Consider the following 25,704-nt stretch of genomic DNA (forward strand, 5'->3'; position numbering starts at 1 on the left):
GCTCTTGTCCCCAGGCTGGGTTGTGATGGCATGATCTCGGCTCACTGCAACCTCTGCCTCCCGGGTTCAAGCAATTCTCCTTCCTCAACCTCCTGAGTACCTGGGATTGCAGGCACCTGCCACCACACCCGGCTAATTTTTGTATTTTTAGTAGAGGCAGGTTTCACCATGTTGGCCAGGCTGGTCTCGAACTTCTGACCTCAGGTGATCCACCCGCCTTGGCCTCCCAAAGTGCTGACCCATTGTGCCCGGCCAACTTACTTTTTAAAAGACAATTACATGAGAAAAAAAGAAAAATGGTGGTTGTATTCTTTACTTTTCCTGAACATTCAGCTTGAAACAGTCACAATTTCAATTTTAGAATAAAGAACATTTACCTACCCTAAGAAATCCTTTCCTAAAGAGGATTTCAACTAATTGTTTTTCTTTGAAACTCATAGCACTGTGATGATATCCAATACCCCTTTCTGCCAAGGCTTTCAATTCTTCACCTTTTCTTTCAAATTTTACTCGACCAAATACCTTCTGCAAAGTCTAAAAGAAGCAAGACAGTTAGGGATTATGATTTAATTTTAATTATAATTAAAAATGTCTAAAGGAAAACAACATGCATACTATGTAATAATTTGGCTAAATGAGGCAACTATTTGAAATTGACTCTACATGAATACAAAGAACCTTTTATGGCAGCAACAGTAACTACAAGAAAAATCTTCCCACTTCTTTGGACAGACTATCTTAAACTGTCTTACTCCACTTCCGGGGCAGAAAATTTTGACAAAATAGCAGATAAAACACCCGGCAGCGGTGAGTGCATGACTGCTCTTGCCTGAGGGATATCAGTTGGCTATTGGAGCCTTAGGAGTTTTCCCCAACAGAGAGACTTCTCCAAGAAGGCAGAATGGGTTCCTTACCCTACGTGGTCTGGGTATGCCTACTTCCCATTGAAACTGAGCACAAATGGCCTTAAAAATATCCAGGCCTTAAAGAAGAAATACAGTTGTGTCCAGAGATAGATGGACAAAGATAAACACTGCTTATGAAGGAAGAGGGACAAAAAAAAACCTTCCAAAAGCAAAAGGCTGGTTAGTGGTTACTTCAATTATGTATTCACTCATACAACAGAATATCAAGGATTCATTAAAATGATGATCTAAATACACGGTTATAAAAAATAAGACACCATGAAGCTTACAAAAGAAGGTGCACAATAGAATGAATGTGTGTGTGTGTATACGTATATGTATATACATACATATGTCTGTATACATGTATACATATATGTATACACACATACACAAAATATATGTAAGTTTGTATGTGTATAGTCATAAGAAAATGAGATAAAAGGTTGGTCTGGAAGGGCAGTGAGTACTTATGAGTGATGACATTGCTTTTATTATTACTAATTTATACTTTCAAATTTGTTTACCATAAGCATGAGTAATTTGCATTTTAAAAGGTTTCTGAATACCAGTTTTAGATATTCCAATGCCTCTTTGGTGTTTTAGCTATAATGTAAAAAGCCCCTGATTTTGAGAAATTCTGTGAATATTATTTAAAGTGTATTGGACCACATGCACCCAAATTTTCAAATGAAGCATGTGAAATTGAAGTCTAGAATTCAGACTGGAAACAATGTAATAGAAATAAATTATGAAATGGCAGACATTTTCAGAGGTGAACTGTTAACAAGCAAGAAATAATCTACAAATTCTAAGTCTCCTCCACAGGTATCCTCATCTCAGTGTGTGCTACTAGGGAATTTGACCTAGGAGACTCCTCCATAAACCCTGGCTTAGACTATCATGTCCTTTTTTGGATACGCACGGCAAAGCCTTCAAGAGTGATATGTAGCTAAAGGAGATTTCTCCTTTGGTAGGGATTGTATTAATTATGTATTATATTATGCATATATCTTATTAAACATTGTCTACAATTAAGAAGCTATGGCTGCCAAATGAAATAGTCTGGAGAACGGTCACGCTCTAAGTGCTGACCTCGGTGTCCACTGCTTTTTGATCAGCATATGTGCAGTCCTGTGGAATTTCCAGGTTCTTCTCTAGACACTTGAGCAGATTATCATGTTCAGCCTCATGTATTAGGCTTTGATCCACATTTCTGTTTTTTTTCTGGCTCTTTTCATCTCTGTTCATAAAAATAAAACTTTAATTAATGAAATTGTAAATAATGAATGAAGTAATTAATTGATTTGGCCACCAGAGGATGCCCAAGACTTCCCAAATCAGTCTTCTCACCCAGACTTCCACTGCTGTGCATCTTTTTTTAAATTTTATTTTATTTTATTTTCAAGATGGAGTCTTTCTCTGTCACCCAGGCTGGAGTGAAATGGCATGATCTTGGCTCACTGCAACCTCCACTTCTTAGGTTCAAGCAATTCTCCTACCTCAGCCTCCTGAGTAGCTGGGATTACAGGTGTCCATCCCTGCACCTGGCTAATTTTTGTATCTTCAGTAGAGACAAGGTTTCACCATGTTGGCCAGGCTGATCTTGAACTCCTGACCTCGTGGTCTGCCTGCCTCGGCCTCCCAAAAAGTGCTGGGATTACAGGTGTGAGCCACTGTGCCCGGCCTGCTGTGCATCTTCAGTAACTCAGTCTTCCTCTAATTTCCTTCCTCTTTAGCCTCTGGATGTTATGATCCACTATGAGAAAATTCTATCACATATTGATATTTTCTGGGATGTTCCCTTTCCTTCTGGCTGTAGTCTTGCCAAACCCAGTTCTCCTGAGATAACTCTGTTTCTCCTTGCTAAAGTGATGATAATTTTCTATTCCTCGGCCTTCATGACCCTAGGCTCGGAGGTAAAGCAGGCGTTCTCCTTGTTCCACATTGCCAATTCTAGTCATTCTCCTTCCCTGCTTGTAGTGGATGCTACAGCTGCTCTGAGTTTGGTTGCTAAGGCTCTCAGCTGCACCATTCTCTGGAGAATTGCCCTAAACTGACAGGGGCCTCTTGGAGATGCCTGGGTGGTGACAACCTCTCCTGTGGATAGGAAATAGCCCACACCCAAAGTCTGACTGATATGAAGTATAAAAATCAGCCCCCGTGACTCAAGGTGGGGCAATTCTCTGGTGCCCCAGCATTCCCAGCAGGGTTAGAATCAGGCTATCTTCTAGCAGAAACCACATTCTTGCTTTTCTTCACCTTCCCTTTCTTGCTTCGTTCATTTTCTTATAGGTCCCTCATGAGCACACACCTTCAATAAATCCCTTCCACAGACATCCTCATCTCAGTGTATACTACTAGGGAATCTGACCTAGGAGACCCCTCCATAAACCCTGGTTTAGGCTATTATATCAACATACTGTGTTGTCCATCCATCACCCCTCAATGTAACATGCACTCAAATCAATTACCACTTATTTGATTTTTAAAAATTTTTCTCTTAACTGTGCATGGAAGAAAATTCTAAATATGAGAAGATGTGCTCACTTGTATTTCATTGTTATGTGTTAACTAATGTTACCCTTAACTCAGGGGAGAATGCCCTGACTATGGAAGGGCCTGGCCCTAAAATTTGCAGAGCATGTGGCAAAGATCCACATATTATTGCCTCACTTTAAGTTTTTAGTCAAGGTAATAAACTGTTAAATAAAATAAATTCTATCCACCTACCTTGACAAATATAGCTCCATAGTAACCTGGAATTCAAGGGTGAGAATGAGCTCTGGGTGGGCACGTCTCCTTAGCTCCACTGGCCCCTTGCTTCATGGGAATGGATGCAGACGGAAGAGGCCAGAGTGGGACTATCTAAAGGCCCCCTCACCCCCAGTACAGTGATGAATAACACATTAAATCACACTTTATTTTTATAACTTGAATTGTTGGTCACTAATCCAACCTGAAATGTGGCTCCTGGTGCCCTCAGGAAAGGTTGTTGAGGATCAGTTGCTAAGAAGGCTTACACCTCCTATGCTATCCCTGGGTTTTCACCTCCCATACTTCTAAGGAAACAGAAAAATAGGTAGAGGAAATACAAGCAGAAGGTTCAGCAGCAAATTCTAGTTTGCTCTGGAATTTGGAAAACCTAAATCAGAGATGCTCTAAAAGTTGTTTCAACTTGGAGAGAAATCTTTCATTCATTCAAATATATTTATGGAATAATATTACCTGCCAGGTAATGTGCTAAGCAATGAAGACACAAAAAGAAAAATACATGGTTCCTGTTGTAAAGGAACTTAAAATTTAGGAAAAAGAAATATATACAAACAACAATATATTACAATAATTGATCTACTAGCTATTGAAAGTGTAGAAGAACATAGGATAGAGGGTAGAAAGTCTAACTGCAGGAATCAGGGAAAGATTCAGAAATGAGATACCAAAAATTATGAGTACAAGCTTTGGGAGCAATCAGGAAGGAGGGCACTCAAGGCAGATGGGTCCGTTCATGGAAAGGAAGAGGTAGAAAAGTAAGTCATGTGAGGAGAATCATAAATATTGAGTATTGATAGAGGAGAGTGGTAGGAAGTGAGACTGATAGAGTTAAGGCAAATACCAAAACATTTCGGCATAATGGTCAAGAAGTGTAGACTTCATCAACTAAGCAAGGGTGAAGGGAGAACACTGAGCATGGGATAATTTTATCAATTCAAACGCGTGCAAGATCATTTGTTGACTAGATTGGAGAGTGGTGAACCTCAAGGCTCTGAAGTCCAAAAAAAAAAGACTTCTGTGATCATCCAGGCAAGATATGAGGAGCTTCTAAGCCAGGAAATTACTTAAGATGGAGAGGATCATAGAGAGGGGATAAACATTATGGCCGTAGAGTTGACAGAATTAGACATTGACAGCAAGGAAGAGAAGTCACATTAGCTAAGTCTTTCCAAGCATCAAATCAGAATTTCCATCCATTCTCAAGTTCTTTTTATGATCACTCATAAAACTGTGATGGTATATTAGTGAGACTTCTTTGTCATGACCAAAGACAAAGTGTGTAGTCTATATTTAAACCTTCTGAGGACTAAGTGACAGCCAGAGTTCATATATGTGTCAAAGATGTGCTTATTGTGTAAGATGATTACATCAGGTTATAAAATCTACCTAGGCTGACAGGCTGTGGTAGGACTCTCAAGTCCTAAATGAGACTGTTCGATGCAATTAAGGAATGAATGTACAATTATGGTCACTCATCTTTACCCCATTCTCTCACCCAAATGTACTCAATTTAGAAACAAGTCCAAGCAACAACTAGAACTTATTTATAGAACATATTCAATTTATGTTTCCTACTAGGATTTGGGGAGTATTTTAACCCTCTACTTGTCAATTTTTTAGTTAACTACTTACATGATCTTTTGTTTCTCTATGGATTTTTTAACTTTTCGAAGTTTGTTAGCCATGACATGGGCTTCTTTATCAGCCTTGGGAGGCCTTTTTGTCTCCTGCTTTTCCTTTAGGGAAGTGCTCACACTTTTAGCTGCGTTTTCTACAGCTCCTAACTTGAATCTGGAAATAAAAAGAATGTGCGCCTTGAAAATAACATAATAAATACAATTCAAAATCATATTTCCATCTACTGCTATCATCCCCTGTTGGGTTTTTAATACCCACCTTTATAAATGTTATCCAGAATGTGCACATCAGGTGTTCCGAATCAGCCGACTCCTTATTAACCACCTTATAGTAAATAATGTTGCCGGCCCTCCCCTTCTCTCTCCCCCAACCCCAGTCCCCTCACCCACTCCGCCACACAGACGTTAAATACCCCTGGGACAATGCAATGAGAACTCGTGGAAATTTTTCCTCTAATAGCAGTCAAATATTCCATAAGCAAGGAACAGAGAACAATGGTTTTCTCCATTTATCTCCATTTATATACAGAAGACAGATAGCTATCCCCATCACCACCCTTCTCTAAAATGAGAAAAAAAAGATTAATAAAAAAAAAAATTGTTATTTTGGTAGAAGGTGAGAACCTATGATTCTTTCCAAAAGAAAAAACCCTAGGTGTTGCTGGATTTTGCAATGCAGAAATGTCTCTAAGCTCTGGGCTTTATAGTTCTTTAAATGTAAGTACCTAGGAATATAGTGATCCATACTTCCTGGCACCCTGGGGTTTAACCCAGCAACCTGGTCTAGGTTGTACTCAGTTGGCCTTCTCAGATCTGAGCAATTAGCCACAAATTGGTAAAGACATTTATAGACAAATGGCTACAGATCAAATTCTCCTGATACCTGAAGAGTAAAATGTTTCTAGAGGAAGTAAAGGCAAACATTTCCTATGTTTATTTCACATGCATTTCCCTGTGTCAGGAAGCTAGGGCTTTTTACAGGAGCACTGAAAAGCCCAGGGAGGTCCTATTTCCCCATTGTTTCTTGGTGGCAAAATGCTGTGGCTGCAAGTAGCCAATAGCTATTGTTACTATACTAACCATAGCTTATTATAGCAAGTCATAGGTCTGGTTTGTATAATAAAGCTTTTTAAATCTATGCTGTGAAGCAAAGGGCCTTTCTAAAGTTTTTATAGAGCTAACATCAAAAGGAAATGTGTTTAGCTAGTAAACAGTAAATAAACTGGCACACTGGTGAAGTAAGAATTTTAAAAGTGACAGTCTACACCACATGGCAAGAAATTTCATATAGTAGATAATAAAATAATAATAACAGTAAACATTTAAGTTATACACAGTTGACCGGGCATGGTGGCTCACATCTGTAATCTCAGCACTTTGGGAGGTCGAGGCAGGAGGATCACCTGAAGTCAAGGGTTCGAGACCAGCCTGGACAACAGGGTGACACAGAATACAAAAATTAGTCAGGTGTGGTGGCACATGCCTGTAATCCCAACTCAGCAGGCTAAGGCAGGAGAATTGGTTGAACCTGGGAGGTGGAGGTTGCAGTGAGCTGAGATTGCACCACTGAACTCCAGCCCTGGGCTACAGAGTGAAACTCCATCTCCCTTAAAAAAAAAAAAACATTATATACAGTTGTCGGGCATTATTCTCAGTGACTTCAGTGTATTAACTCATTTAGTACTCACAACAATCATATGAAGAAGGCACTATTAATATTTCTATTAATATCCTTATTTCCAGATGAAAAAATTGAGACACAAAAAGATTAAGTGGCCTGCCCAAGAACCCACAGCTTATACGTGGCAGAGTCTGGCCTGCAGGCCTCTGTTCTCAAACCCTGTTTTTAACTGACATATGTTGCTTCTCTTTTTACATTAATGGGCCTAGGAATTACTGGGGCCTAGGAATATATTACTTTTTAAAATAGTGTCACTTTCATCATAGTACTTCATTTAAAAAACAAAAAAAAACTCTTGGAAATAAAGTTCAAAGATCACTTGGAAATAATGTTGCCTCTTACATCTCTCGGATCTACATAGGATGTCAATCAAAACAAAACCAAAGAAAAAATATCTCCAAATATGTTGACTATATTTAGAATTAGAAATGAGAACTATAACCCAAGATACACAGTCATGGCAAGCCATACATGTGTCTGAGGGGACAAAGATAAAAGGAAGCTTGTATTGGCAAAAGGCAAAGTTTACATAAGCTGCTTAGAAACACAGTTCATGGGTTTTGGAGACGCAAAACCAGAGCTGGCATCAATTTATCGGTGGCGATGCCATTACTGGGTGGTGTTCTTTCAAGGGCATCTTATCTGAATTGCTGTAGCCCTAAAGAAAGAACTGCCTGTGGGATTATTTTAGAAAGTCCTTGAGACAGCTTATCTCAGCCATACAAGCATGAACACCCGCCTTCATGCTCTCTCAGCTCGAGTCTGTTTGGATCTGACAAAAAGGGATCATCCTGGTATCTGCAGCTTTTATAAGAATGAATGCGGCCTAGAGATTAGACCGTATTCAATAACATTTTTGCAGCACTGTGCTAAGTGCTTTCATAACTTAGGTTTATTTAATTTCACCCCAATCCTATGCATTATTATTTTGATCATCTCATTTTGCAAATAAGGAAATTAAGGCTTAAAGTCATTAAGTAGCTGTCCAGAAATAACACAGTTCATGGGGGCAGAGGTGGGATCCAAGTTTGGGCCTGGCCGTGAAGTGTGTGCCCTTAAGCACACACTGCCATTGCCATGAAACACTGAATATGCTCCATGTATTTTTTTTTAAGAGATCAGACTGCAGAAGGCTTAAGGGTACATTACTATTTGAAAAGCTCCTAGAGGTAAAACTTAAGCCCAGACAAAATCCTCAGATCTCTTGATGATCTGGGGCTACTTAGCACCAAATCAAATTGTGTAAGACCAAGGATGTTCACAGTTTATTCTGTAGAGAATTCAAGAGTCATGTAAACACGCCAAACTTCAATTCTTCAAGTAGAATTAAACTTTTGATGTTTTGTGAAATATTTTAGTTTTAAAATATTTTAAGTATGTGAAGGATTTTGGAACATGCTACTCCCAAAATACACCACTCTGGCATATTAACTATTTTGAGTTGAAAGCACTAGAAAAAACAGCAGGGTCAAGAAGATCACTCTGATCTTCTTTCTTTTTCTTAAAAGTAGCAGATTAAATGCCCATAAAAAACGTTTTTATACCAGAAGGAGAGTAACACTCCTATCTTCAAAGAAGGGAACTTGAAGCCAAGGGAAATCTATACTAACAAACCTTGTTAAACTAACTCTTACCTTCTTAATCACATCTGTACCCAAGTTACCCTAGCCCACGCCCCTTTACTTTGTCACATTTTTCACAATTTACCACTCTTTGTCCAATTCACTATGTAAGTGTCCAACTCTAACTGCCTCTTTGGGTCTTCATCTCCTTATGAAGTCTTCTGCGCCATATAAAACATACTACATACATGTGCATGCTTTTCTATTGGTTTGTCTTATATTAGTTTAATTCTCAAGCCCAGGTAAAAAAGCCTAAGGTGGTAGAAGTAAAATTTTGCCTCCCCTATATTTGTATGAAGGTATGAATAATAAACAGCTATTTTTAAGTTTCTGTTTTGTAGTGAGGCTTTCAGAAATATCCCAGAGGTACAGAATTACTTTTGTTTCTAATTACAACCTACAGCCACACTTGAAAGTGAGACAGATGAGCTTTGCAAATCTTTGGCAGTGCAGAAATGTATTTTCCTTATCCCAACAACAAAGATAAAAGGAGTAATATTATTGCAATCCCCCAAATTTCCAAACACAATCTTACATTCACCCATCATTGTAATTTCAGAAATATATCATCAATGATTCATTCTTATATGTCTGTTTACATGTCAGTAAGTTTCATTAAACTTTTCCACCTGACCAAGACTCTGGATTTATTTACTTCAGCTTCCATGGCTTAAGTGTAGTTTGAAATTATCCAAAGTAAATAGAGTATTGTGTTCTAGTCCCAAACTATTTTATCAAAGTTAATCCAGGATCTAGTATGTTATCCATTTAATAAATTATACTTTGATATCCAATGAAATTGCACTATTTTGTTCAATTTTAAGCTAGTTTATACTATAATATATAAAATTTAGAAAGATATCAGCATATCTGGATCACAGTTCTCATTACTATAAATTAAATATAATAAAATACACTGTCAATAAGTAGTATATTGTGAAGAAACTTTAGTTTTATGTGGGATACTTGTGTGCATATACATTCAATTTGTTTTGCAAAGACCCTAGGTATGCATTAAAAATTAACAAGGCTAAATAAAAAATAATAGTTTACAGTAGAAAGAAAACAAAAATAGAGTAGCAAACTACATAAAGATGGTAATTCATAATAGCACAAACACAAATATAAGAATTGAACTAGAAAGTTGTATTTTTAAACAAAACATATGCATTCAAATAACCAATGGGCCCCAGAAACAGTAATGAACACTGCACTATGATAGGAAAGTTTGTATAACTCCCCTCACCTTAAAGCAGCAGTCCCCAACCTTTTTGGCACCAGGGACTGGTTCCTTGGAAAACCACCTGGCAATGGGTGGCAGTGGGAAAGTGGTACACAAGGACTGGGTGGGGGGATGGTTTCGGGATGAAATTGCTCCACCTCAGATCACCAGACATTCGTTAGATTCTCATAAGGACCGTGCAACCTAGATCCCTCAGATGTGCGTTCACAATACGGTTGATCTGACCGGAAGTGGAGTTCAGGCAGCAATGCTCGCTGGCCCACCACTCACCTCCTGCTCTGTGGCCCAGCTTCTAACAGACCATGGGCTGGGCCGGTGATGGTATGTGGCCCGGAAGTTGGGGACCCCTGCCTTAAAGGAATGAGACTAATACAATTACAAGCAAAACCAAATTAAATTAAATAACTTACAAAAAAAATAGTGCAGGTAACTTCTCCATTTTCCTTAGTTTTTCAACTAGAAGCGGAAACATCGTGATCATGTTTTCTGGACTCAAATCTGCTTCAGGACTAAGATTCTGAAGTACCATTCTGGCCTATAGCAGTGAATACAAAACAATTTTAAGTTCTGCATGAGAAAGAAAGTACTGCTTTTTGCTAAAGTATTTTCTTAGTTGTCTAATGTATGTTTCTGGGTTTTTTAAAATAGTCCTATGAAAGTACATTATAAAATTAGGCAAAGAACCATCAAAGAAACATACAAATCAATACACCAGAGAACAAAAAATTGGCAGTGATATATACACACACACACATATGCAATTTAACCTGCAATTTTTAAGGCGATACAAATCAGGAATAGAAGGATTTTTCAGCAAATAATGCTGGTTTCACTATGACAGGAGGGCAAGTGTGAATCAGTTTCTACATTATGTCAAAAAATCACATCCAAATATATTTTCAAGGTTTGTAAATGACAAAATAGCTAGAAGAAAATGTAACTCAATTATATTATGTTTTTGAATGGGAGTAGATTAACGTATTACAGAAAAAAAAATCCAATGAGAAAAGTCTAATATATGTATTCCTCAATCTGTGCCAATAAATCAAATTTCAAAATATGAATACCATCAACTTATTAAAATAAATATCTGTAACTTATATAATTCCAGGAAAAGTTTCAATACCCAAATAGTTCCTACAACTTGAAATAATAATAAGAAAAGAACAGTAAACTCCAAGTCAAAAAAGAAAGAGGAGTAAAACATTCTTCTCAGAAACTATTACTGTGAGTTCAGTCTCTCTACTGTTAAAGTATTAATAATATCATCTCTTTGGATAGAGAACCTTCTGTTCTTATCTGCTATGCCATTTAGAAGAAACCAGTATCCTCTGGCACACGGTTCAGAAGACACTGAGGATAAGACAAAGACCAGTTTACTTGCTCTTTTATTCTATCTCAGAATCACTAGACTTCATGTTCAACTTAAAATTTTAAAATAAAATTGAGGATTAAAAAAATCAGAAAATGGTATTAACTGAATGATATAACTCAAGAAAACAATGTAAATATAGTTTGGCCAAGAAGTATATGAAAATTACCTCCTCTATGTTGCCATTTTTAATCCAACTTGTTAATTCTGACTTTAGACTCTCTTCATATTTTCTAGCATCCATCTTTTTAATGACTAATTTATTGTTAAAATGAATGAAGTTTTCTGGGCACAGTTCCTTGAAAACAAATATTACAAAATTGGGTACAATCATTCAAGAGAATCGAAAAGTATTTATCAATTATATACCTCTTTAACAGCCTTACAAGTTTCTTGAGCGTAGACATGGTTAAACTTTTTATCTCCACATGGCTTCTAATGCATAACATTACTAGGATGGATGAGCTCTTCAGAAGAGAGGATACAAAGCAAAACAAAGTTGAAGATAAAAATAAATGGCAATTGGGACTTAGAAGGGAAGCAAGTGTAATAAAAAGAAATATGAATCTAAGATGTAAAAAGACTGAAATATAATAGTGTTTGAGAATTTGAAAAGATTAAAAAAAAGAAATATTCTCAGGAATTAAAATAAAATACAAATTAAAACCCATTAAAAAACAAACAGATAATGTTAGAAATATGAGAAGAAGCACTTTTATTTTAGGAAGAGTCAACTAATAATTTTAAAAGATTAGATGCAAGTGATTAGAAAGGGTGAGAGTTTGTCAATGTTATCATCCTCTATAATAGGATTAATTAAATCATTATTATTTACCTGGGCCCGGGGCCAACTTTTCCAAATTTGAAACATGGCGTCATATAGCTGGATACTTTCTCGAGGTGAAAGGGTAAGATCAGGAGGGAATCCATACCTTTCAATCTATTTAAAATAAAATTAAAATTCTTACTCTTTATTTTATTTTATGTCTTATCCTTTGCCTCTCAGTCACTATCATAACCCAAAGACACTGAAAGGCAAAAAACTAAAATGTTCAAATGCTGATAGGTCCTAAATGCTAACAAAATACTATCTACACAGGTCACTGAATCACTAAAGAGGGAAAAAAGCCAAAAGCCCACCAAAAATGTTTAATATTACTTCCAAGATCTTTTCATTGTGCTAATTTTCTATGAAATGACTTCATAATTGAAATCAGAGCAATGGGAAGCTGAAAGGTTCGTGGACTCAGTTTAGACAATATATAACCTCTACCTTACAGCTAACACCAAAATTGATGTAATTAAGAATGTGATTCTTTAAGTGTACCAAGCCATGCTAAAACGGGAAAATCTTATTTGCTTACGTTTCAAGATAAGAACTAGGTCAACTTCAAGACAAAGGCTCTCAAACCACCTTCGAGACTCCAAGAAACTTCTCCCAAAGGTCACTGACAGGTCTGCTCTAAGTCTTCTTAATAACGTACGCCATTCATTTTTTCCACAAATGTTTTTAAGTGGAAATAAAAAATTCCTGTTCTCAAAAAGTTTCACTGTAGTACTTTCTACTGGTTTCAATCACTAGTGCTACAAATCATTTGCATGTAAAAACATACTCTCTGAGATGTTAATAGGAATGTAGTATAGACTGAATGTTTGTCTTCCCCCAAAACTTACACATTGAAACCAAATCCCCAATGTGATGGTATCTGGAGGCAAATCCTTTGGGAAATGATTAGGTCATGAAGGAAGAACCCTCATGAATGGGATTAATGCTGTTACAAAAGAGACCACAGAGTCTCCCCTGTCCCTTCTGCCATGTGAGGGCACAGCAAGAAGACAGCTATCTATGAACCAGAAAGCAGGCCCTCACAAGACACCAAATCTCCCAGTGCCTAGACCTTGGACTTCCCAGCCTCCAGAATTCTGAAAAATAAATCTTTGTTTCTAAAGCCTCTCAATTTGTGATATTTTTGTCATAGAAGCCTACTGAATGGGCTAAGACAGTATTCTTCAAAAAAGAAAAAGGAGGGAGAAATGATATGTATTGTATCAAATAGGATTCTTTGGGGTTTCTCACTGGAAATGTTAAATCTCAAAGAAGTAAATATAGCATGCAAATTTATCCAAAATAATTTGACAATAGGGCACTTGTTTTCGTAAATAGCTATTAATAGGTTTTAAAATTCAGGTTTCAAATTTCAAGGCTAAAAAAGCCACTCCAAACACAACACAGTTGAAATAAACTGGAGATGAAGTTTGGTAGAATGGAAAGTACAGGAGAGTTTGATTCAGAAGATCTGGTTCTAATTGCACCTATAAATGCTGGTTCCTCATCCGTAATACAGGAATGAAAATACAATATTTTTACTTCCACCCTAAAGACTGCAGTGAGAGCAAACAAAATCAACATATGTTCTTCAAACCTTTAAAACTATAGAACATAAAACAATTCCTGGAATCATCATTTAACATCTCAGTTGGAGCACTGAAAATAGCTAAATGCTAAGGACTATATTATGTCAATATACCAAATAGAACAAAACACCTATTATTTTGTAATGTTGGCATCTTGCTCTCTTGTTAGGTATTACTTGAAAGTGGTTACTTACTCTACCTAACTAAAATAAAAACATACAATAAATCTAAGATTTATTATAATGTTAAAATATAAATCTTCTGTTTTTGGTTGCTAGAATGCTTATGAGTTCTTAAGTCTCTTAGCCTTTTAGAGACGTCTGAGTTTCCTCATTTCTAAAATGAAGGATAATTCTGCCTGTGACATAGATTTTTTTATGAGAATTATATTAGATAACATATGTAACAGGCCTAGTAAAATGCCTGGCATATGATTAATGACACAGCCATCAATATGATTGATTAATTATCCCTTATAGTTCTTAATTTTTTAAATCAGTTTAACAGTCCTATGCCTAAATACTGGGAATTCAATTCAGTTGTTCTCCACTACATAGTGACTAATGATCCTGCAAAAGTTGAGTGAGTCTAGGCAGAAAATGAAGAGAAATAAAAGGTCATAGATTTGTACCATTCTTTATTTATAAACACAATAGTATTATACCATGGTGCTATTTTTGTAAACCACATTGTCCCTAATGTCATAGGTGAGGGTAGGCATTGATCTATGCTGAGCAGAAAGAGACAGATAGCAGTTCTTTCCAGGACTTCCTGGGGCTGATAGCTCTCCAGGAGTCAGCAGCTGTTCCTGTGTGGCATGAAAATTGGGCCAAAGGCCAAATACACTGTCCTTAGCCAGAAACAAGCCATGTATGGATTGAAGGCGATCCCTCACCATGGTTGGATTCAGACCAGCTCACTCATCCTGCCCCACTCCTGAAATCATTTTTATACTACAACTATAGAGGAAAGGACCCAGGTGGATGGCCCTTTTATGTTGCCACAGTTTATTATGTTTTTTCTTGCCACTCCATTTTTTTCATATTAATCTGAAATGGACTACACAAGACCAGAAATTATTTACTCAGTTGAAAGGCCTCCTTGGTTTTTATCACTGCTACTTTAGGATATGTCCTATATAAACACATGCTATACACACAGCTGTCAAAATAGACTTACTAATACCTAAGTCTTTATGTTTATCCTGCATTCCTGCCACAAAAGTCTAGACATCCTAAGAAGACTCATACAACAGCTTGACCTTTGCAGAAGTCATCTGGGGTCACAGCACACTGTAGCAGTTCTATTGCTTTCCAGTTACTCCATTAATAGCTACTGAAAATAGAGGAAAGGCACTTGGACCAAAATGACAATTTCAGCAAGTACTCCAAATCACTACATGCATTGCTGCTTAAAGATAACCTGCCTTGAACCATCCTACACAGAATAATTTTTAAATACTATACTGTTTTTAAAATGCGAGGTAATGATGAAAATGTCAGATGACTCCTGGATATCATAAAGGAAAGAAGGGAGGCAAGGAGGGAAGGAGGGAGGGAGGGAGAGAGGGAGGGAAGGAGGGAAGGGAAGGGAAGGGAAAGGAAGGGGAAAAAAAACATAGAATAAGGTGCCTTTTATTTTTACATGTGGGTTATCATCCATATTCTAGGTTTGGGGTATGAGTTAAGTCACAAGAATATTGTCCATATTTTAGGTTTATTTAGAATTTGGATTGGGCCATTGTCACAGAAGAGATAAGTTTCCAAAACAAAATTCTATTAGAAAATTACCATCAGCCAGCTTGCTTTTAGAAGCCAACTTGTTGGAGATTGCATCATGACCCCACCATTTACTTAATGAAAGAACACTGAGTTAGTTAAGTTCTCTATGCCTCACTTTCCTCATTGTAAAGTGGGACTAGTATTAAGACATCTATCATAAGATTGTTGTCATGGTTAAGAGAGTTTAAAAATGTAGAATTTTTAGAACACGGAGTAAGTGTTCAATTTAGGTTGGCTGTTCTTATTGAACATACACGTAGTACCTTTTATATACATAGCAGTTTGTTAGGAAACGAAGGACATAAAATTTATCTTCAAAGAGTTATTCTAGTAAGTAAGACTATATGCATGTAAACGACTTAAGCAGTAACCTCATCATGACTGGTGTCATATTAGAAACACAGACAAGGTATTATGGAGAGAAGAAAGATTACATCTAGCTAAGAAAGTTAGAGAAGAATTTGGAAAAGGTTTCACATTAGAAGAATTATGGAAGATGAACAGGATCTGAACAACTGGTAGTTGGCATCTGGGTTGAAATATTCCAAGAGCAATACATAGCATGAGGGCTGCCAGGTAAGATATCCCTAGTGGATGAATGGAAAGGACGTTGGGGCCAGGTCATAGACGACCTCGGCTGTCAAGCTAAGGAGGTATGCATTTAGCTTTTTCCAAAAGAAAGCCAAAAGAGACTTGGAAACATCAAAATTATCTTTAAAGAAAGTTGAGAGTTATGTTTGATTATATTCATGTCAAATTATGTTGACTTTTGTGCTCTAAAAATTTTACATATTTTACCTTCTTTAATCATCACAACAGTCTTATGATGGATGTCCTGTTATGTTTAATATGACAGAATTTGGAATATATTTAAGGTTTTAGAAGGAAGACAAAACTATTGACTAATCATCACTTTGAAAGCCAAAGGAAGTTTAAATGGGCCATTTATGGGAGTAGGATGAGACAGGAAGAGAACTGTGCAAGAAAAATTAAGAAATCTTTCCCCACTCACACCCTGGTGTCCCAGCTGAAATCCTCCTAAGACCTCCACCTTACTGGCTCACCACCAAAAAAGCATGTCATGATTGCTATGTTAGCAAGAATGTGTTTTATCTGATTTTTCTATGTACTAGGGATTGTCCACATATAATTGCATGGCTGCACTGTGAGAAGAATTAGTGTCAGAGGGGTAGACAGACATGGGTGCTGAGAAGAAGAAAAATTGGCAAAGAAAACATCTGAGAATAAATAAAATTAGCTACAAATTCAGGTCAAATTTGTAGTGGTTTTTAATCTTTGTGTATTCAGGCATTGTTGAAGAACCAATGAGAATTAGAAAGAATACTCTTGTTATTTTTTAAATTAAGGTTAAAGTATCAGTTTCTGTAATTCTGTAATTCTATAATTCTGATAAATATCAATTAGGCAGCATTTATTTATAATATATACAAATATTTTATATTACTCAGAACAAATATGGCTAAAATACTACTTACATGATCTGTGGTTAGTGCAGCACATGGGTGAAAATGATCAAAATGAATGTCATCATGTTTTATTGAACACACATGCTTCTCTAGATCATTGTACCTCTCTCCATAGAGCACTAAAAATGAAGAACAAGAATTTCCACATCAATGGAAATGTAATCACTGAAATAAATTTAAAGTAAAAGGCATCAAGATCAAGATAAAGGTAGATTTTTAAAAAATAAAGTAAAAGGCACACTTTATAGAAATATATCAAACATACCAAGTCTAACTTTATATGACTGTTTTACTTGCAGGTAGTCTTTGGGAAAGCCGGCATGATGACCCACATGTCTTTTAGAAGCAGTATTATTTTCAATTATTTTGTCTTCTTGTTTCCAGTACCATTTCACCAATTGTAGCCACCTTAAAAAATAAATGTACATATTATTTAGGCAGAACATGGAACTACTTTCTGTGAAATTAAGTAGTTTAAGTAAAGACAGTTTCATGTTCCTTATAAATTATAGTTGGGGGAATAGACTCAGAAGCCAGACTACTTGAAATTAAATCCCAACCTTCTTACTAATAGCTGTGTCTCCTGGTTGAATAATTTCATCTTTCTGTACCTACTTTTCCATATTTTAAAATGGAAATATGGTAGTAATATTAGAATTGTGACTATTTAATAGTAGTAATGGAAGTAAGCATAAATCATAAGGGTTGCTGGGCACTTAAAATAAATTACTACATGTAAAGCACTTAGAACAGTACTGGGCACATAGGAGGTATTACAGGGTTGTTATCAGTAAATAAGTAAATATTGTAAAGTAAAAAAAAAAATTACTAGTCGTAGGCAAAAATCAAGCCCAATGACAAGATAAAATTGGGCTTTCAACTAATAAGAATTTGCTATCTTTCTAAATATCTCAAAGAAGTGGGAAAATGGACCACAGGACCCATGGTTGAGTGTGTTATTATATCATTTTATTTTTTATTTACTGGTGAAGGACAAAAAAAGAAACAAAAATATATCTTTTCTGATGAACAATTTTCAGGATGGGGGAAATTTCCTACTCAATTGCAGATCTGGGTGGGGAAGTCCTTGATTTTTCTGTATAGAGGGTGGCTTTCCTCAGCAATGGCCAGGAGGTGAGAGAGATGCAGTTTCTTGAAGATCCAGAAATAAACTATTAAATTCACTAGAAAATTATGAAACTCCTCAGAACCCATTGAGAAATTATGAAATTCAAACATTCAAAATAGACAAACACTCTGTCCAAATTGAACTTAATGCCTACTCAGTGAGATGTTCAGGATTACTTATAGTAGCTGAAAGAGCCAAAAAGGGACATCGGATCATGACAAGGAGATGTTCCCAGATTTCTGCTCCAATTTCTCCACCAAGACAATGAACCTATTAAAGAAAAAAAAAAATCTCAACTGAAAAGTTGATTTAAAAATAGCAAATGAAAGTAAGACATGGAGTCTTGAAATTGTCATGCCTGCCTTCCCATCACCTTTAAGTGACCATGCCAAGTTTAAAGAAATATTAAAAATCCCCACAACCAATTCACCAACAATTCTGCTTTACTTTACTTTCAAAAATTTCTTTCAACTCAATGCATTTCTCTTCATGTCTACCGCCAACCTAGCTACTCTCACATCTCAGCAGCGCTACCACAATATCCACTTGATTACTATACTAGCCTCCCTATCTGCCCTTAAATTCTTCATATCACAGCCAAAATAAAAATGCTGGCCGGGTGCAGTGGCTCATGCCTGCAATCCCAGCACTTTGAGAGGCCGAGGCGGGCGGATCACGAGGTCAGGAGATTGAGACCATGCTGGCTAACATGTTGAAACCCCATCTCTACTAAAAATACAAAAAAATTAGCCGGGCATGGTGGGGGGTGCCTGTAGTCCCAGCTACTCGGGAGGCTGAGGCAGGAGAATGGCGCGAACCCTGGAGGCGGAACTTGCAGTGAGCTGAGATGACACCACTGCGCTCCTGCCTGGGCAACAGAGTGAGACTCTGTCTCAAAAACAAAAAAAAAGTTTAAAAAGATAAACTATATCAAGTCATCTCACTAAATAAATTGCTTTAATATCTTCCCTTTGCATGTGAAAAAAAAAATATAAACTCCTTAATGGGATGTATAATGTCTGGCATCATTTGGCCACCGCTGCCTCTCTGGCTTTATTTCAATCCATTGTCTCCACCTTTACTATGGTCCAGAAAGAATGACCTTTTCTTTGTTCCTTGAACTCACCCTTCCTACCCAAGAGCTTTCACGTATATTATTCCCTCTGCTTAAATTACTCTTACCCTCTCTTATTCACACGGTAGAGTTCAGCTCAATGCCACTCCATAAAACAGACTTTTCTGACCACCTATTCCAGAGTTGCCTCCTCCTGACACCCTACCATGACTGCAGTCATGGCAAGCTGCTCTCTCCCTTCACAGTTTGTACCAATGTGAGCTGGCATCATCATTTGTGAGCTCACTTGTTTATTTCCTCTTTCTTGATTAAACTGCTGTCAGCTCCAGTGTCTAATAGATAAAGCATTAAGTAAACTGTAACCTTAGACCTGAATATTCTATTCCTAGCCACTGACACAAAACCTAACACTGAGCACGCACTCCTTAAATATCTGCTGAGTAAATGAATGGATGAGCAAATCAAACTAGATCTAGAAAAGAGTCTCAGTTGTGGTCTTCATTTAACAGATTAAAGTATGACACCTGGCAAGCAACTGGAAAAGACTTACTATCAAAGTCAAATTATCTATCTATTAGAATACGCATACCCACTGCCCATTTGGGCTCGTCCTGGTGAGATAAAATACCACTCCATCAAATATTGACCTTATGCCTTGCCCTAGATAGCACTTTTCCCTGATTCTGCCAGTAGACGTTAGCCTTTAAAACCTTTCGGTTTTATCCCTTACACAAAATTCGAAAAACTGAAATAGCCAAAGTCATATCATCATATCACTTCAGAGTTTTGAGATGAGATTTTAATTCAAAGTTCTAGATTGCACAGACAAAGTTGTTGGATTTTTGAAAACAATAATATTCAAGACCTTCATGATGAAATATGAGATTAACCAAAAGTAAATGTAATAAATCAGTATCAAACAAATCCAAAGCACAGCCTGTTTGGTAGTTCCAAGTTTATAGCAAGGAGAAAGGTAAGTTACAGAGATATTGTTAAGACTTTTTCCCTTTGTAATGGTAAAATTCCCACAGAGCCAAGAGTGCATCTTCCTATCGTGTTTTAAATTCTTTTAATAAATATTCCTTTTTTTTCTTTTTCCTTTTTTTTTTTTTTTTTTTTTTTTTTTGAGATGGAGTTTCACTCTGGTACCCAGGCTGGAGTGCAGTGGCACGATCTCGGCTCACTGCAACCTCCACCTCCCAGGTTCAAGAGGTTCTCCTGCCTCAGCCTCCTGAGCAGCTGAGATGATAGGCACCTGACACCACTCCCAGCTAATTTTTGTATTTTTAGTAGAGATGGGGTTTCACCATGTTGGCCAGGCTGGCTTCAAACTCCTGACCTCAGGCAATCCGCCCGCCTCGGCTTCCCACAGTGCTGGGATTACAGGTGTGAGCCACTGCACCTGACCAATAAACATTTCTAATAATGCTGCAATATAGCTTTGCAAAGTATCTTCCATTTGCCCCAATAAATCGCTATAAATCTACATTGTTTTTTATCCTGCTGTCTCTTCCCAGGGAAGCTGACCTATAGGCACTTCGTCAAAAGGACTCTTATGATTTCTGGTTCCACTGGGTTTGGCCTATGGAGGGCCTTGGCCACAGATCAGAAGAAGCGGGGAGACTGAGACTGAGGTCATTTTTCCACTGGCTCCTTTCTTGCAAAGCTACCTTGAATCAGCTATGTTCCTTACAATGTGGTCAACTCAACTGGAATCTCGTTTTGAGTTTCCATAAATGCTTCCACATCTTGCTCCTTTAAGCCTAGGGGTAAACTACTAGCTCTAGATTACTGCACTAACCCTTATGGATTCCCTCACATACACCTTTGAAAAATACCCTTCTTGAATTATTGTATTTCAAGAGTGTCATTTAATTTTCTCTTGGGATCATGACTGATAAAACTTATGTAACTGACATCATTGTTAGAGCCAAAAATTATTTACTTTAGAGGTCAAAGATTGGATTGAAATCTCTGTCCAGGGGAACTTGTACCAGAATGGTTGAATTCTATTTTCCCTGAAACAGTTGTCAGTGAAAGATTCCACTCCCATACAGAACTCTGTAGGGTGCATCATTTTACCCTATGGAGTCACAACACGAAAAGGGAGCCAAAAAACTGGAATTCCCAGGAAAAATCACTCACGAAAAAAAAAAAAAAGGGAGGCCTTCTCAATCTGAACTCCATCCAAGGGGATAGATGCCCTGAAATACCAACTATCTTCATTGCTATGCACTAGGAAATTAAGCAAAGAAAGAACACCAAACCTACCTCATCAAATATAACATATCTGATCTTTTTCACCCAGTTTTGGCGATGAGGAGCAAGCAGCAGAATTTCAAAGCAGGCAGGCACTGTAATAAGTACCTACAAAGAATAATATTGTGTGAAGTAACATTTTGAGCACTTACTATGTGTAGACATAGTTACAAGAATATGTAAGATAGACTTATGAGTCCTGAATGTATCTGCTGATAATTGGCATATAACATTGCTTCTGAGAATTCAGGGTTTCATCAAAACTGTGCCATATTCATTGGAACCATATTAAACTGAAATTTTGGTAGGTTAAAAATGGTAGAAAATCAGATTTGAAGTTTACATCCTTGTTTATGAGCATTCAGAGTTTAAAAAATAGAAACTATTCATTGTCACAAGTTTGATTCTTTAAAACCTGACACTGACATAGTTTGGATTGAAAGGTGTTATTAAGAATCAGCTAGTGTGAAAAGAGCAGGGAAGCAGGAATGAGCAGAGGAGGAAGCCTAACTGCAAGGCAGGCCTGATGGAGCCTCTGCCAAGCTAGCTTGGACTTCTGGAGTAAGGACTGCTGTTGTTCCACATCAAGTCACAGCAGCCTGCTGTTTATACTTCTACTTAGCTCAGTTGCAGGGTATAGACTGTGGAGGCAGAACTGGGGGAGTGGAGCTGATAGCTGGCATCTATCTTAACCACACTCCCCACATCAAATCCTTCTTTGAAAGGCAATCTGGGTAGAACATCTCCATGTCTACCATGCAATCTTCTACAATCATGTGTTCATTCTTATTTAGTCTTAATTGTTGATCTGTGAGTTCAGAGGGGAGAAAACTGTCTATGATTTAGCACCAGGTATACAATCCATAATACATTTTCTAAATCATGAGTATCCTTAATAGATACTTATGAAGATAAAGTAATTGATTTAAAATTGAGATTTTTTAGTTTTCTATAACATAGCATTTTCAGATCATTCTGAATCCCTTTACAAACCAAGATGATGCAATAAAACATAAATGAAATCAGAAATCCAAAGGTCAGTATCTTTAGAGAAAGACGAGTTCTAGTTCTCACTCTTTGAAATGTAACATTACATTTTCTCTAAAAGTATTTTGTCTTTCATAAATTCAAGGAAATTATTTTCACAAGCCTTGTGAAGATGCTGAATTTCTAGTCAAAGAGACACACAAGTACAGTTATATAATTTGATAACACATTTATTAATTAAAATACCCTACCTGACAGTTTAAGGCATCATGACGATACTCCCTAGTGAAAACACCACAGAGAGCTTCACCACTTGGCAGATTTTTCGTAAAACGATTCTGAACAGTTGCTGCCACTTGATTAACAAGGGCCTGATTGACAAAGAAAAAGATCCATTAGCCACATAATAGAGAGAGGTGAAATATCAGAGGACAACAAGAACTGTTTAAAAGTGTGTCCTACTTTCAGTGCAGAAAGTTTACTAACCCCTTTCATCAACCCACCACTCTAAACACACTAACACATTCTCTTTGAGATAGTTGACTCAGCATACGAACCTCACTGATAAACCTCAACCTAAAGTAAAATGAAATTTAAAAAGTATTCATCAGAAGGAAAAACAGAAAATGTTGCTTATGCATCAGAAAAAAATTGTGTCTCCTATATTTGGTGACTTTCCCCTGATGTCTAAAGTTTGCATATGTATATGTTATTTTATGTATATGTTTGTGTGTGTATATGTATGTGTATATGTATATGTATGTTATTTTAGCTTCAGACACTGGAACTAGAAAACGCAGGTTAAAAAATAAAGTGAACTAGATCTACCATGTGACCACGTTCATCATTTTTGAAGAGTAGGTCAGGAATGAAAGAGAATATTACAGTCACTTGAGCACTACCTTTGTGGGAGCAACGTACACAACCACCCCGTCATCGCTCTCCTTCAGCACTTTCTCCATGCAGTAGTAGGAAGCATAGGTTTTGCCTGAGGATGTTGGGGCAACAATCACTGCAGACTCATTCTTATCCACAACATCAAGGAGCTCTCGCTGCAGGGTGCAGAGTACCATTCGTGTCAAGAAAGTGAACCATATGTTACCAAAACAAAGACAGTATATTAATAGACTTCCAATATGATTTTCTGAACCTCAAAGGATCTATAGGTACACCTGAAGGTCTCATGCCATTCTCTCAGAAGAGATCATTTTTATGCTTTTGAACATCTGTAAGGTGGGTTTTATGTGTGAAAAATGGAGAGGATGTCGAACAAAATATCTTATTATTGAGAAAACATCTTGTAATTATTTGCTATTTAGTAAGTGCGGCTGAGAAACTAAGTTCTAAGAAAGAGACAATATGTATATTACTGATGGTGAAAAAAATAGCTGAGGAGAAGAAACATCAAATATTCTTAATTTTGCTACTGATCTTCTACTTTCTACATAGAAGAATGCCAGGATGAGAGAGCTCCACCCCTTCAGCCGAAGAATGTTGACTAGTCAAAGAATGATAATAAGTCTATGTAATAGGTAGAAGGTGGGAAAACAACTCAAAACCCCAACCGGTCCACTCCTGGCCACACCTCAGAGTGAAATAGGCATCAGAAAATTTACAATGTGAATGAAATTAATGGAGAGCATACTGTCTCTTGTCCTGCACTGAAGTAGGAACCGGTCTTCCTATTCATGAAAAGGCAGCATGCATTTTTTAACCTACCCCACCATCATAAGAAAGATTCTGAAGGGGGCAGTCTATTAGACTGAAGCTATAAAATTGCATTTCTGTTGGTAAACATGTTCAATTTATCAGCAAGTTTGTATGGTTCAATGCATGTAGAAATGCATCCTTTCCCTCTAAATTTTATATCCATCAATATTAATTTTATATACATTTTTAGAATAGCTACTACGGTGACGGATGCAATGTGTAAATATCTAAACAATTGTCCCTACTATTTATCCAGATTTCTCTATGCACATTTATATATTTACATATGAAATCCTATTGACACAGGGAAAACCTGGAGGCTGCTCCATAATGATACAGCTGGATGACACTGAGATAACATCAGAGCTAAACATATGAATCCATTAATGTACCTCCAAAGAAATGGTCTATATAATAAAAGAAAATCTCACTTTCTTTAAATGGGGAAAAAATGTCCACATTTGACATTTTAAATAACAAGGTATCTTTAAATGACATCAACAAGTTCATACCAAATATAATAAGTAGAGGCACAATAATGAGGAACCTCTGAGATCACATATAATAAAAAAAAAATACAGTAATTTTTGTTTCATTTGCAGTATTACCTGCCATGTGTCAGGAATAAAATCCTGGACCCTGGGATCTGGGTCTTTTCTCTCATCTCGTATCAAATAATGGCCCATGTATTGCAGTTGGAACCGAGCTGGCCCGATGCCAACTGAATATTTATTCCTTTTCTTCACTTTTACATCATTTTCTGCATCCTGCGTTATTTTAAAAGTCCATTTTGAAAATGACATTGAATTAGAATATCATTTAAATAAGTAAAACATTACTGAGCACTTTCTATGTGAAAAGCATTTTACCTCCTTTTAAATTTAAATTTTTTAAATCATTGTCTTAACTAGAAAAAATTAGTAGACATCAAGATTTTCAAATATATATCATGATATTTGTAGCTACAACCTGATATATTTAAAGACAATTGAATAATCACACTATAGTTTTGAGATGTTTTGCTAGAATTAAGTATACGGTTAGTTTTAAGGATCTGCAGAGATTATCTGGCATTTAATGTTTGTCCAGGTAAGCATTTGTACAAATTTTCTAATTATGCATTACTTCAAGATTGGGCAGTTGGATTACTACTAATAATAGTATTTTCAGTAAAAAAAAAAAAAAATCTGGAAGAGATGACTATATTTGCAAAACACTTTATGTATAACTAGTAATTACCCTGTTGAAATTGAGCTATTCCGATAATATTACCTGAGTTGGATGTAAAGAATTTGCCAACTCATCAAATCCTAAATACTTAAGGCATCTGGCTATGAGTTGTCGATCATCTTCTTGTAAAATTTCTGAGTATTTTTCCATCAAGGAGTGGATCCTTTTCATCATTTGAACAGCTATACTTAAATCTTTCATGGTTTTACCTTGGTAAAGAATAAACAATAAAATTGTTATAAAGACCATCAAAAATAATTCATCTGATTACCCAAGGTTAATCATCTAGATGGCTTCACTATCTTACTTGGCATTAGTGGAGGTTTTGGAGTAGAAAGGGCCAAATAAAGTAAAATTGAAGTTCAACTATCCACACTTCATCATCTCCGTGGATTA

At 36.7% G+C, this 25,704-nt stretch overlaps 1 protein-coding gene across 1 annotated transcript in view; it reads right to left on the reverse strand.

The window, feature by feature from the left end:
• DDX60 (DExD/H-box helicase 60) overlaps positions 1-25,704 on the reverse strand; it is a 107,034-nt gene that overhangs the window by 37,728 nt on the left and 43,602 nt on the right. The window contains exons 14-27 of the mRNA XM_017887891.1: positions 25,351-25,517; positions 24,687-24,845; positions 23,271-23,420; positions 22,620-22,739; positions 21,394-21,489; positions 18,202-18,317; positions 17,184-17,326; positions 16,928-17,037; positions 12,071-12,175; positions 11,405-11,533; positions 10,274-10,398; positions 5,313-5,471; positions 2,001-2,148; positions 382-534 (exon numbers count right to left, since the gene is read on the reverse strand). Coding sequence (XP_017743380.1) covers positions 382-534; positions 2,001-2,148; positions 5,313-5,471; positions 10,274-10,398; positions 11,405-11,533; positions 12,071-12,175; positions 16,928-17,037; positions 17,184-17,326; positions 18,202-18,317; positions 21,394-21,489; positions 22,620-22,739; positions 23,271-23,420; positions 24,687-24,845; positions 25,351-25,517 — 1,880 coding nt within the window. The remainder of the gene's footprint in view (positions 1-381; positions 535-2,000; positions 2,149-5,312; positions 5,472-10,273; positions 10,399-11,404; positions 11,534-12,070; positions 12,176-16,927; positions 17,038-17,183; positions 17,327-18,201; positions 18,318-21,393; positions 21,490-22,619; positions 22,740-23,270; positions 23,421-24,686; positions 24,846-25,350; positions 25,518-25,704) is intronic.

This window comes from Rhinopithecus bieti, unplaced genomic scaffold (genome assembly GCF_001698545.2).
Source record: "Rhinopithecus bieti isolate Rb0 unplaced genomic scaffold, ASM169854v2 scaffold_16999, whole genome shotgun sequence".
Taxonomy (NCBI): Eukaryota; Metazoa; Chordata; class Mammalia; order Primates; family Cercopithecidae; genus Rhinopithecus; species Rhinopithecus bieti.